We start from the raw sequence: 11,348 nt of genomic DNA on the forward strand, positions 1-11,348 counted from the left end.
AATTGACTTTCAAAATGCAACCTTTTTTATTTTTTTTTTACTATCAAGAAGATAACTATGGAATACCACTAAAAAAGGCAAACAATTGTCGTTGTAATGTTTGAGATTCTTGGAAAAACTGTAATATTCAGAGTGAATAACTTTTTTCTCGGAATGTTTTTAGCACGTTCTAAGCCGCTCAGATGACCATGTGCAGTTATTATCTGTGTGTCCAAAGTATTGAATTATTGAAGTCTTTTTTAGATCCAGAATTTTATCTAAAACTCCTTTTGAATTTGGGGCAAAAATCAAAGTTCTCAACGGCTATTATAACACTTAAAACCGAGGGGTCGGACGTTTAGGAAAAAGTGTACGGGATTTCGAAATCCAATTTGATTTCTTCGGATTTCGTCGGATTTCATTTGATTTCATCGGATTTCGTCGGATTTCATTTGATTTCATCGGATTTCGTCGGATTTCATTTGATTTCATCGGATTTTGTTTGATTTCGTTGGAATTTGTTTGATTTCAGAATTCGATAAAATCCAATGGATTTCGTCGAATTTTGAGACTTTTCCCGTGATTCCGTCGGATTTTGCTATTTTTACCGTGATTTCGACTGATTTTGCGATATTTCCCTTGATTTTCTTGGATTTTGCGATATTTTCCTTGATTTCCTCGGATTTTGAGATATTTCCGCCTAATTTCGTCGGATTTTGTGATTTCTTTTGATTTTGGATTTCGTGAATTTTGTAATGGATTTCACGATTTCTTTACTGATTTTGCTTCTGATTTTGTGATTTCGCTTCTGATTTCGTGATTTCTTTGTTGATTTTGTGATTTTTTTACTGATTTTATGATTTCTTTACTGATTTTGTGATTTCGTTGCTGATTTCGGATTTTCTTATTTGATTTCGAAATCAGCATTGATTTCGGATTTCTTAAATTGGATTTCACGGGTAGCGTACGGGATTTCATGAATGACCGACCCCTCGCTTAAAACTGATCAGTGCTTGATCCATCGACAATTAAAACCGTGTATGAATCAAACACGCAAATCATCTGTAGTCAGAAGTTGAATTAATAATAATAATTATGATATTTTAAAGTCAATTAAAAATATTTTAATTAAACATGGCGTTCTTTACGAGCCAATACAAAGAAACTTCCATCGCTATTATTGCATTGTTTACCATTAATTTTCATTTGAATCTTTGCCGCACCATTAATTACGTCAAATTCCAATACTTTAAACCCTCCTTCATTCAGAGCTGTTTTGACCATATTCTCTGATAGAGTTAAACATGGAAATTCCAAATCATTGACTCTGTAAAAAGTGCCTCTCAAATATCCCTTGAGTATCAAATAGCCATCATCTCGGATGAGAGTGGCGACGTTCTTGACCGCTGTGACGTAAGACTCGTAGGTATCGCAGGCTCCTTCTAAACACGCCCCGCTAAAAGCCACGTCAAAGGGTTGAAGGTCAAGTTGATCAAGGTGTTGAGGCTCCAACACATTTATTCGATGTACTGATGGAGTTTTAGATTTGATACGATTTTGAATTTCTATGGCGCCTTTCTCAAGGTCACTTAAACATAATATAATTTATTTTAATAAATTAGCAAATGAATATTAATTGATATTGGGCTATACGTACTCGAAACCTTCCAATTGGGCGCAAAACTTGAACATTTTTTCAAGTCTCACGTCGGAATCTGAACCTTTTAACCAATCTTGTACGAATTTGAGATTATTTGAACTAAAATCGCTGTAGACCAAAGTCTCGCAGATCTTACTGGGGGCGCTTAGTCGATGGACAACTGGTCCGCAACCAATATCAATGCATCGCTTAATATGACCATCTAATGCGCCTGCATTGCCCGTTTAATTATAGCAAAATTTTACCGTTTTTAACGTAGGAAGAACTCACCTGTAGTAAAAATATCGTGCAATTTTCTGATAGTAAATTCTTCCAATGGATGAACATCTTTGAAATACGTTTTCAAATAGAATTTTGGGTCGAATTTTTGCTCGTACTGATCTCTAATAGCGTCGTCAATGGGCTTTGCTTGCTTAAGTATATTAGCCATGTTATAAATCTTAAACTCGAGTTGTTGAGTTCGCGAATACTTAAGTACGTTTATCGTTTTGCAGCCACAATCTCTAAAGTACTTAACTCCTAATGTCAGTGGTGTTGGGTCGTGATTAAAAAAAATAAATGACGCGTTAATCCTGTAACGGCAATAGCCAATCAATCATAGTAATGGGGTTACTGTAATTACATTTCATTTAGAATTTTGCGTAATAAATGATAATTCTTTTCTTTCAAGACTGCAGCAACGTATGTACAATTAGTTAAGTGGAAGTCTAGTTTTCACCCTAAAGTGATTTTTTTCAAATTTCGTAATTCGATGTTTAGTGCCTATAGGCTTAAAAGAAGTTTCATTTAAGGATTACTTAACGAGTTTAGCATGTTTTGGAATAAATTACTTATAGGCCTATATTGCAAAACTCAAAATTTTGAGTGGGAATCGTGGTATTGTATTTTGCGCACAGAGTGGTTTAGCTATTTGAGGCAAATCTAGTAGTTTTCTACTATAGCTCCAACACGCCAAGACCGTGTTCCTTCAATCATACCGCCCCCTACTTTCCGTCGAAATGCACGTCATTTAAATTTTAAAAACGAATGTTTACATAAGAAAATTGCACAACGTTCGTATGTTAAATAACTTTATTTTGTAGACATAGCAATACATACAGCTGCTGGAATAATTGTAGAGCCATTGGGTCAACGTATCTAAGCGGATTTTGTAGGGAAAAGCTAGACTAATCATGATGTATGACGAATTTTACCTCGTGAATAGTCTATCTCGCTACCTGCTGAGGCGTTGTTACAGTACCAACCAATTAAATCACAGGTAGAAAGACACCATCAGAATTATGAGGCGTGAGGGGTAGTAAGTTCTCAAGCCCGGAATACCCACAAAACCCGCGTAGAAATTAACATGGGAGGTATGGGGCACAATTATTCCTAGTGGCTGTATGTATTCATGGAAGACAATAATTTCTCTATACATCTGATCGTTTTTGAGCCAAAACAAAACAACTTCCTGTGGCATCATTGAGTTGTTTATCGCTAATAACCTTTCGTTTTATTACACTATGTTCAATGACCTGACTTTCCAACACCTTGAATCCTCCTTCGGTTAGGGCTTTCTCGACCATATCCCCTGATACGGTTAAAGCGGGAAATTCAACACCGTTCACTTTGTAGTAACTTCCTCCCAAATACTCTTTAAGGATCAAATAGCCGTCATCTCGGATGAGAGTGGCGATATTCTTGACCGCCATGACGTAAGACTCGTAGCTATCGCAGGCGCATATCAAACACGCTCCGCTGAAAGCAACGTCAAAGGGTTCGAGGTCAACTTGACCAAGAGGTTTCGGGTCCAAAACGTTTATATGGAAAACCGAGGGACGTTTCGATATGATTCGATTTTGAATTTTGATTGCCCCTTTATCCAGGTCACTTTAAATATATTGAATTTGGTATGAATTTTCTTAATTATGATTTAATTTTAGAAGTAGGAATGGAGAACGGTTAGTATTTACTTCAGTTATTCCGACTCATAGCCCAGTATAGAGCCCCTCCCTCCAACACTTAACGAAATGTTTAAATTATCTTATATTGGCTCACTTAAACTATACGTTTTGATGACGTTGCTGGCGGGGACGGCGAAAAATACGTAATTCCCTTTTATCTCTGTCGCTATGACCCACCGCCTCTTCTTTCATACCCCCCTCTCTCGTCCCGTGGAAGGGGGTCCGGGACTTTGACGCGCGCCCAGATATTACTCTGTTCTCCATTCCTACTTCTAAAATTAAATCTATCCCTGTCTAACTTACTCGAAACCTTCCAATTGGGCGCAAAACTTGAACATATTTATAAGAACCTGGTCGGATATTAAACCGTTTATCCAATCTTGTACCAAATTGATATTATTCGAACTAAAATCGCTGTAGACTAAAGTCTCGCAGACTTTACTGGCGGCGCTCAAACGATGGACAACCGGTCCGCAACCAATGTCGATGCATCGTTTTATGGAACCCTTCAGAATCCCTTCATCCCCAAGTTTATTTTTCAATATTTAAAGTTGAGAATTAATTAATTAATTTACTGACCTACCACGAGTAAAAAGATCTTGTAATTTTCGAAGAGTAAATTCTTCTGGTGGGAGAATTTCGGAGAAATAGGTTTTCAAGAAGTATTTAGAATCAAATATCTTGTCGTATTTTTCCCTAATAGAGTCGTCAAAGGATTTAATTAGTTTAGACATGTTTTAACAAATTTTTAAGCTACTTAAACCGTGATCTGTTCAAGACAATGTCTAACTGGCTTTGAAAAGCTTTTGTTTTTCTCTATAGCGGACAAGTTAAATAACTTATATGTCAACTGATTAAACTTTTGTGAAGAAACTAATTATCATTTTTATTATTTAGTTTCCTAATCGAAATAAAAATGGTTATTTAATGATTTTTATTACTTTTTTTAATGTTTTATTTGTAAAGTAAACTCTATAGCATTAAGGTTAACTATAAAAAAATGGAAAATTTTCATTAGAATAATATTAAGGTTTAATTACATCAGCTGTTTAAAGTATTTCGACAATTTTGAAATAGTGAATTTCCGTTGGCTCCTAGCAACTGCCACCTTGAAGCAATATTTAATGGGATGATCTACTCGCGATGTAATGCGGTTTCAAGGAAACCAATTTAATTTTATAGAAATATCGAATTTTATATCTTACTGCTCCCGAACTTCGTTTCGTCATCTATAGCCCTAATTAGCTTGAATTAGTAAAATAATTTGGTTCAAAGATCGACTCACATATTTTCGAACTTCTATTGTAGATAACTCGTAGATATAATCTTTTAGTTCTGAACTCTGAAACCGTGTTGTAAGTTTGAAGTGCTGAACTTCGACACGTGTGACGTGTTAGGGCGAAATCCGATGTACAATATTGAAAAGCGTAGTTGAATGAAACGTAAAATCGATGAATATACAGTAGTCAGTAGACTTTCACTCGCTTTCAAGATTGCAAAAAGATTTCTTCAATTGTACTAGGTTCGTAATGCCGATTAGTCACACACCAAACTTCATTGCGCTGTTGGAAAATTATTTATTCGGGGAGCCCAGTGGTCCTGTAATTCCTATAAAATCCTATATTTTTGAACCTGTAATATATTATCCTATAATTTCTTGATTCAAGGTGCTATATTTTTAGCGATTTGTTTCTACATAGTTAAGCCAAAATAGTATTATATATGCGCATTTTTTAGTCCTATATTTTCCTATATAAACACATGGTTTTTTTCTCCTATAAAATCCTATAAAAAAATTCCTATTTTTCCTATAAGAAATTGAAATTCTCTGGCTGGGCTACCTGATTATTTATTTATTTATTTATTTATTTATAAAAGAAATGACTCCAACTAACGTTTCAAAACTTTTAACAGTGAATCATAATTTATTATTTTAAACATTTCAAACTTATTTGCATAGGTGACATCTTTTCAGATAGGTAAAACACGTGACTACGTTATACTTTGCCCTATAGTTAATTTTAAACACCCCAAAGTAATTTAAATTTAAATAACACTGCGTAAAACTATCACTATTGACAAGAATTCAATCGATAAAAGTTATGAGATGTTCTTGTTAAATTTATACGAATTCTTGCTGTTTAATAATCAAGGTATCCAAACCCTGGCGCTGGTGGGACGGGACGTTTCTTTGGCAACCGTTTTAAGTATGGGATAAATAACATTCCCCTGGGATGCGGCTTCCCTTACGAGCTTTTTGGCGTACTCTTCAAATTCTTTCTCTTCATCTTGTAGTTTGTTTATCATTTCTTTTTCGTATCTCAAATTTTCTAATTTCTCGTGTTCCTCACGTTGACGCTTTTCTTCCTATAAATTGTCATAATTGTTTATAAAATTATGTCAAGTTTGAAGAGGGAGAAATGAGATAAGATGGTGTGGTAATGATGATGGGTGATGATCTGAGGCACCGGTCCGTAACTTCTCTCCCAGTGTACCAAGTTGCGCACGCCCCTACCCTTCAGTAGGCGATTGTTAAGGTATGCCGTCTACCGCCATTGTATTTGTATTAGAACTAGCTTCTATTTTTAAGACAGAGGGGGCGTCCTTTACGTTTTCCTACTGTATACGATCCTATCTAAACCTTGAAGGAGAGAGTAATGGAGTGGAAACCCCCATACCTTAAGCGTTGCCTTTGTACCCCCACCTACGGCACCATAGTCCTCCCATCATTCCCAGCGGTTAGGTAGGGTCGTGCCGGACGAAATTGTAAAGGACGCTCCCTCTATCTCAAAAATAGAAGCTAGTTCTCATTCAAATAAAATGGCGCTACGCGGCAGCACTTAGCAATCGCCTACGGAAGGGTAGGGGCGTGCGCGAGGTACACTGGGAGAGATATGGTGCCGTAGGTCGCCCATCATCATTTCCAATCCATCTGACTCCCTTATCCCTGTCTAAACGCTGAAGATGCCGGGAGGACTTCGGTGCCGTTCCGTAGGTGGGGGTATAGAGGCAACGTTATAGGTATGGGGGTTCCACTCCATCCCTCTCTCTCCTTCAAGGTTTGAAGGCATACTCGTGATTAAAGAGACACTAACCATTTGACGTAAAATGTGCTCTTGATTGGTTCGGTTTTTACGACATCTTTCTAGAGTTCTCGCTCGACATTCTTCCTCGAAAATTTCTAAAGCTTTATCTATTTTCTTTCTATCCTCTTTTTTTCTGATTTCGGCTTCTCTGTTTAACCTTTCCCTTTCGTCAACCTAAACGAATTTAAATAAAATAATTCGGGTTAAATTTGTTTTCTTTTCTCGTTTATTTATTTATTCCAAATCTGAGGCTAGCATAAAATAATAATTTAAGATAATTTCAAATTGTAATCATGTATGTACCATTAAAGGTAAATAATAGAAAAACAACCTCAGAAGCAATCCTAAATTTAGCTCGGGTTACCGAAAAGTATACAGGGTGTTTCAGAAAGGTCTATCGAAAATGTAACTTACTTTCATTCGGTAATGTTCGATGATTTCGTCTTTGCCGATTTTCTTGGCTTTACTGATTTCATTTCGCTTTAAGTTCGATTTTTCTCTGTCCATTATCATTTTTTGATATTTTTCCTCGCGTTCATTGATTAATTTTGCGTACGCTTGGCTAACACGTTGCGTTAATTCCTCTTTTTGTCTTTATAGGTGTTTGTTATTTCAATATTTAGAACTTTAGTTTAATTAATTCGTGTATTACCTCTTTTCTTGTTCCAAAATATCTAATCTTCTACGTAACTCTTCAGCTTTCTTCATCTCGTATTTTTGTATATTCTCTTCTTCTTCCTAAGTGTTAGGAAATTAATTTATTAACTTATTTTAAAGTAACTATTTATGCACTTATTTATAATTATAAGCAGTGATAGATTTAATTTTAGAAGTAGGAATGGAGAATAGAGTAATTTGGGCGCGCGTCAAAGTCCCGGACCCCCTTCTACGGGACGGGGGTATGAAAAAAGAGGCGGGTCATAACTACACTATGATTCCTATTAAGGCTGTATGCATTCCTGGTAAGCATTATATACTTTTTGTAATTTTAGTTCCAGTTGATTTGTACTTTCGGCTTCATCTCGAGTTTTGGCGCTGAGTTTTCGATATCCACGTTTCTTATCATTTTCCTCTCTTAATTGAATTCGTAATTTCTCCACAAACATTTCGTCTTCCAATCGAAGTTTCTCGGCTATTTTTAATTCGTCTTCACGTTCGCGTAGACGTTCGTTTTGTTTCAGTTCCATTCTGGCAAAGGAAAAGTTTACGATAATTGAGAATATGTTATTGTATATTAAAGAATTAATTTTTACTGTTTCTTTAGATCTCTCTCAATTTCCAAATATCGTTCCCTTTTGTCTCGTTCTTTTCTAATATTTTCTTCGAGAAATTTGGCGTTATCGGATATAATTTGATGGTAATATTCATCGTCGACTCCGTTGTTTTCCCGTTCTTTTAAAAGTTTAGTTTTCACCTGTTCTTCACGTTCTCGTAGACATCGGCTCAACGCTAAGGCACTCTAAATTTAGTAATAAATAAATTCATTTTAGAAATAATAATAATAAAAAACTTTGATAAAACTTTTATTGAAGATACAGCTAGCCAGCTAGTGGTTCTGCGAAGTAATAGGCCTATTTAAAAATAACGAACAAAACATCATCTTCTACTACAGCTTCTTCTACAGCATCTTCTACACACCGGGTCAAACTAATAGTCCACGGTATATACGGTGTGGCTAAAAACTCAAGGCATAATTTACAATCAATCTTACATTTAATTTTCTAACTCTTTCGTTTTGATTTCGAAAATGTTCTTTAGCTCTGGCGATTGCTTCGGCCCTTTTCGTTGATTGGTATTCCTCTTCTTCAAGATCTAAAGCGACTTTTTGTTCTTCTTCGACGTTTCTTATTGATTCTCTGTTAGCAATACGCCGTTGTCGTATATTCTGTGTTTTAAGAAATAATACAGTATTTATTAAACGTAAGCTATACCATAAGTTAATAATGCATAATTAACTTATGGCTATACGTATAATAAATTCCACTTTCTCAATGGAAACTTTATACCAAATATCGCTCTAAAGCTATACCAAGAAGTGATATCTAGTTTATTAGGGAGAAGGCATAAATTCGCCATATTTCCAGCTTTATCTCTAGTCCAAACGTATAGTAGGTCCGAGGTTAATCCCCGCCTCTTAATTACAACCAGAATCCTTATTGGTTCTGAAAACTCACGTCAGAGTGACGCGAAAGACGAAAATTACGTAATTTCCGACTGAGGAGAGCAGAAATAGGCCGGCCTCCTTTTACGTCCCCCCCTTGTATTTTTAAAAGGGGACTGGGACTATGGCGCGCGAATACTTAGTCATCTTATACCTTCTCCCTAATAAACTAGATATCACTTCTTAAGAAATACTTTCAGTTATCGCCTTTAGGTAATATTAACAAATAATTTAAATAATTAACGTTGGTCTTTAGGCATTCACGTATAATAATACGTGACAATAATAGTATAATTATACAAATTAAACCCTCAATGACAGCTGACTAAACACGATTAAACAAATGTTCACTAAGGTCAAACGAAAAAAAAAATATAACTTTGTCTATCGAAATGAAAACAATGTAGCAAAACTAATCACTGATACTCAAAATAACGTTAGAAATATTATTTCTATTCCTACAAACAGTAAGTCACACAAAATAAAGTAAATACGACGCCCATCCTCTTGTCAGGGTCCGAACTCATTAAACTGTACATTAATTCATAACGAGCGGACCCCAGGTTGGTTATACGATAATAAAACTAAATAAATACTCGCCTCTTTTGTGTCAGGCCAGTCCCTAGTGGCCTTTTGGGACCTGTCAAAGCGTTCCTTTAAATCTTGTTTGATTAACTGGTCATGATTATCACGAATATCGAAAGCGGAACCGTTACTATATTTTAAAAGACGTTGGTATTCGTTTCCATCTAAAATCATACCCTTTTTCGACATTGTAACGCTAAATTTATAGAGCTAGAATTAACCGTTAACTTAAGGTAAAAACCGACCGGACGCCATTATTATATTTTCTAGAGGGCTTTGGGGGTAGAGAAATATTGATTAAAATTGTATGAAACGCTCTGTTTCTAGAGACTGAGTTCCTCTACAATGAAGTGACTTTATAGATTAGGTATATGGAGTATGTGGTCGTAGAGAAATTGTCGTAGTTCCGAGGCAGTTATTCTATAAGGTTATTAGATATGTTTTGTAAGTATGACTCTTCCTATACTTCGTAATGCTACTCTAGAGACTTACAGCTCGAGCTAGTTCGAAGGAGAACGACAAGCGAGAATTGAAGTCCTACACTCGGTGGTTAATTTTGCAGGACTTCCATCTAACTCCTATTTAGTCTGCATTACTAAGCCCAAATTTGACAGCAGCGCCTCTCCAGGCCTCCCTCGCTTTACCTTGAATCTATGACCTACCTCATTCTCTTCATGACAAGCTCCAGTTTGTATTACCAGTGACAAACTTATAATGGAACATATATTATGAACTTATGGTTTCTTGGTACAAAAGTGGGAGTATCTTCATATCATAAATAATTCAAACCTGTATATAGTTTTACTTTATTAATTTCCGCCGTTATGAAGTAATGATTTCCACGTAGCACTTATAAAACCAGAGCTATGACATTTCAAAGTTAGGCAAGTCAATCGAATACGTTGAAGCGAGTTAAAATGTAACTTCTAATAATTTCAGATTAAATATTTAAGTGAATTAAGTTAATTGGAATTTACGCCTCGTGGAAACGGGATCAAACCAATGAAATTTTTTTTGTTATATTCTATTTTCAAGAACAGCTTAGGCCTTTCCCATTTTGGCGGCCCGGCTGGAGGGAGGGGGGTCATCTTCTGACATAATAGCTTTTTGCCAAGTTACGCATTTGGCATTTTTTGGATTTAATTTCATGCTTAGCACGTTATATAAGAAATCCTTTTGTATTCTGCCCGGGATCTTCCACTCTTATTCCCGCCCTTTTCTGCAGAATGTATCTCTAACCTTAAAAAAGACAATAAAGACTTCTTCTGTTTAGCATGTATGGTATTATAAACCGGTTCTCAGACACTGCTCTTGAAAAAAATTATAAAATAAAATTGTTTAAATTATTTTTATAAAGTTTTCTGTAAAATTTCTAGCCGCGCGACGGTTGTCAGTTCAGTTGGTGGTGTGGTCTTTAAGAAATAAATAAAAAAATTTCTCTGTCTCAATTTTTCCGCATGGTAAAATTTTAAAATGAAATTAATTTATTCATTATTTTTCTTTGCTTGGAAATATTTGATCCTTTAGCCCAATTTTAGACCCCGACATCAAGACCAAGCGGAACCCCTCGCCCGTTGCCTACGTAATAAGAATTCCGTAGGCAACGCCTCGCCCCTCCCTAGCTGATACTGATGGATTAAAATACAGTTATTGCATTCAAATTAACGATTAAGATTATTTTTAGAATTTTTTAATTTTATTTATACTAAGCCTAGCACCTTTTTGAGATATTGAAGTTTTAACGATTATTATTGTTTAATATTAGTACCGTTTCTATGTTGATTTAGAGCTACTTAAGGTAATTAAGTCATTAATAATGTTTTTACGGGTATTAGTTCAGTCATAAGTCTATAAGATATGTTCCTACCATAAGTATGAGACTACCTATACAAGTTCGTTATGCTAGAGCTAGTTCTAGCAGAACGACAAGCGAG

General features: G+C 35.5%; 3 protein-coding genes across 5 annotated transcripts; all 3 read right to left on the reverse strand.

Annotated features, from left to right (window-relative positions):
* Positions 1-1,072: 1,072 nt before the first annotated feature.
* On the reverse strand, positions 1,073-2,546 carry LOC149709992 (nicotinamide N-methyltransferase-like). Its single transcript, XM_089858607.1, has 3 exons — positions 1,910-2,546; positions 1,637-1,850; positions 1,073-1,567 (listed from the first exon to the last, which is right to left on the reverse strand). The coding sequence occupies exons 1-3, from the start codon at positions 2,067-2,069 to the stop codon at positions 1,108-1,110; spliced, it is 834 nt and encodes a 277-aa protein (XP_089714733.1). The 5' UTR covers positions 2,070-2,546; the 3' UTR covers positions 1,073-1,107.
* A 146-nt stretch (positions 2,547-2,692) lies between these two features.
* On the reverse strand, positions 2,693-4,989 carry LOC149709993 (indolethylamine N-methyltransferase-like). Of its 2 annotated transcripts, none has more exons than XM_089858613.1 (4): positions 4,868-4,989; positions 4,166-4,278; positions 3,886-4,099; positions 2,693-3,508 (listed from the first exon to the last, which is right to left on the reverse strand). In XM_089858613.1, coding segments are annotated over exons 1-4 (789 nt in total). In that variant the 5' UTR covers positions 4,870-4,989; the 3' UTR covers positions 2,693-3,048. The 2 variants fall into 2 exon arrangements, with proteins under 2 accessions (XP_089714739.1, XP_089714738.1); XM_089858612.1 differs by having other exon boundaries at positions 4,623-4,911.
* Positions 4,990-5,473: 484 nt separating this feature from the next.
* Positions 5,474-10,921, reverse strand: LOC149709994 (cilia- and flagella- associated protein 210-like). 2 transcript variants are annotated; one of them, XM_089855988.1, is made up of 9 exons: positions 10,204-10,921; positions 9,430-10,122; positions 8,380-8,553; positions 7,922-8,127; positions 7,646-7,856; positions 7,321-7,406; positions 7,083-7,260; positions 6,678-6,842; positions 5,474-5,949 (listed from the first exon to the last, which is right to left on the reverse strand). In XM_089855988.1, exons 2-9 carry the CDS (start codon positions 9,601-9,603, stop codon positions 5,731-5,733), a joined length of 1,413 nt encoding a protein of 470 aa, XP_089712114.1. In that variant the 5' UTR covers positions 9,604-10,122; positions 10,204-10,921; the 3' UTR covers positions 5,474-5,730. The 2 variants fall into 2 exon arrangements, with proteins under 2 accessions (XP_089712114.1, XP_089712113.1); XM_089855987.1 differs by having other exon boundaries at positions 9,430-10,921.
* Between the last annotated feature and the right edge of the window lie 427 nt (positions 10,922-11,348).

The sequence above is a fragment of the Phalangium opilio genome, unplaced genomic scaffold (genome assembly GCF_054372755.1).
Source record: "Phalangium opilio isolate 3A_F unplaced genomic scaffold, DU_Popi_V2 ptg000011l_1, whole genome shotgun sequence".
NCBI lineage: Eukaryota > Metazoa > Arthropoda > Arachnida > Opiliones > Phalangiidae > Phalangium > Phalangium opilio.

Coding starts and splice junctions, on each gene's coding strand:
- LOC149709992 (XM_089858607.1), bottom strand. CDS start 2,069: ATGGCTAATATACTTAAGCAAGCAAAGCCCATTGACGACGCTATTAGA. Junction 1,851..1,909: donor GCACGATATTTTTACTACAG/GTGAGTTCTTCC, acceptor CGGGCAATGCAG/GCGCATTAGATGGTCATATT. Junction 1,568..1,636: donor GCCCAATTGGAAGGTTTCGA/GTACGTATAGCC, acceptor ATTATGTTTAAG/TGACCTTGAGAAAGGCGCCA.
- LOC149709993 (XM_089858613.1), bottom strand. Junction 4,100..4,165: donor ACAAGATCTTTTTACTCGTG/GTAGGTCAGTAA, acceptor TTGGGGATGAAG/GGATTCTGAAGGGTTCCATA. Junction 3,509..3,885: donor GCCCAATTGGAAGGTTTCGA/GTAAGTTAGACA, acceptor ATATATTTAAAG/TGACCTGGATAAAGGGGCAA.
- LOC149709994 (XM_089855988.1), bottom strand. CDS start 9,603: ATGTCGAAAAAGGGTATGATTTTAGATGGAAACGAATACCAACGTCTT. Junction 7,857..7,921: donor GAGAGAGATCTAAAGAAACA/GTAAAAATTAAT, acceptor TTCCTTTGCCAG/AATGGAACTGAAACAAAACG. Junction 6,843..7,082: donor TCGAACATTACCGAATGAAA/GTAAGTTACATT, acceptor AAATTCGTTTAG/GTTGACGAAAGGGAAAGGTT.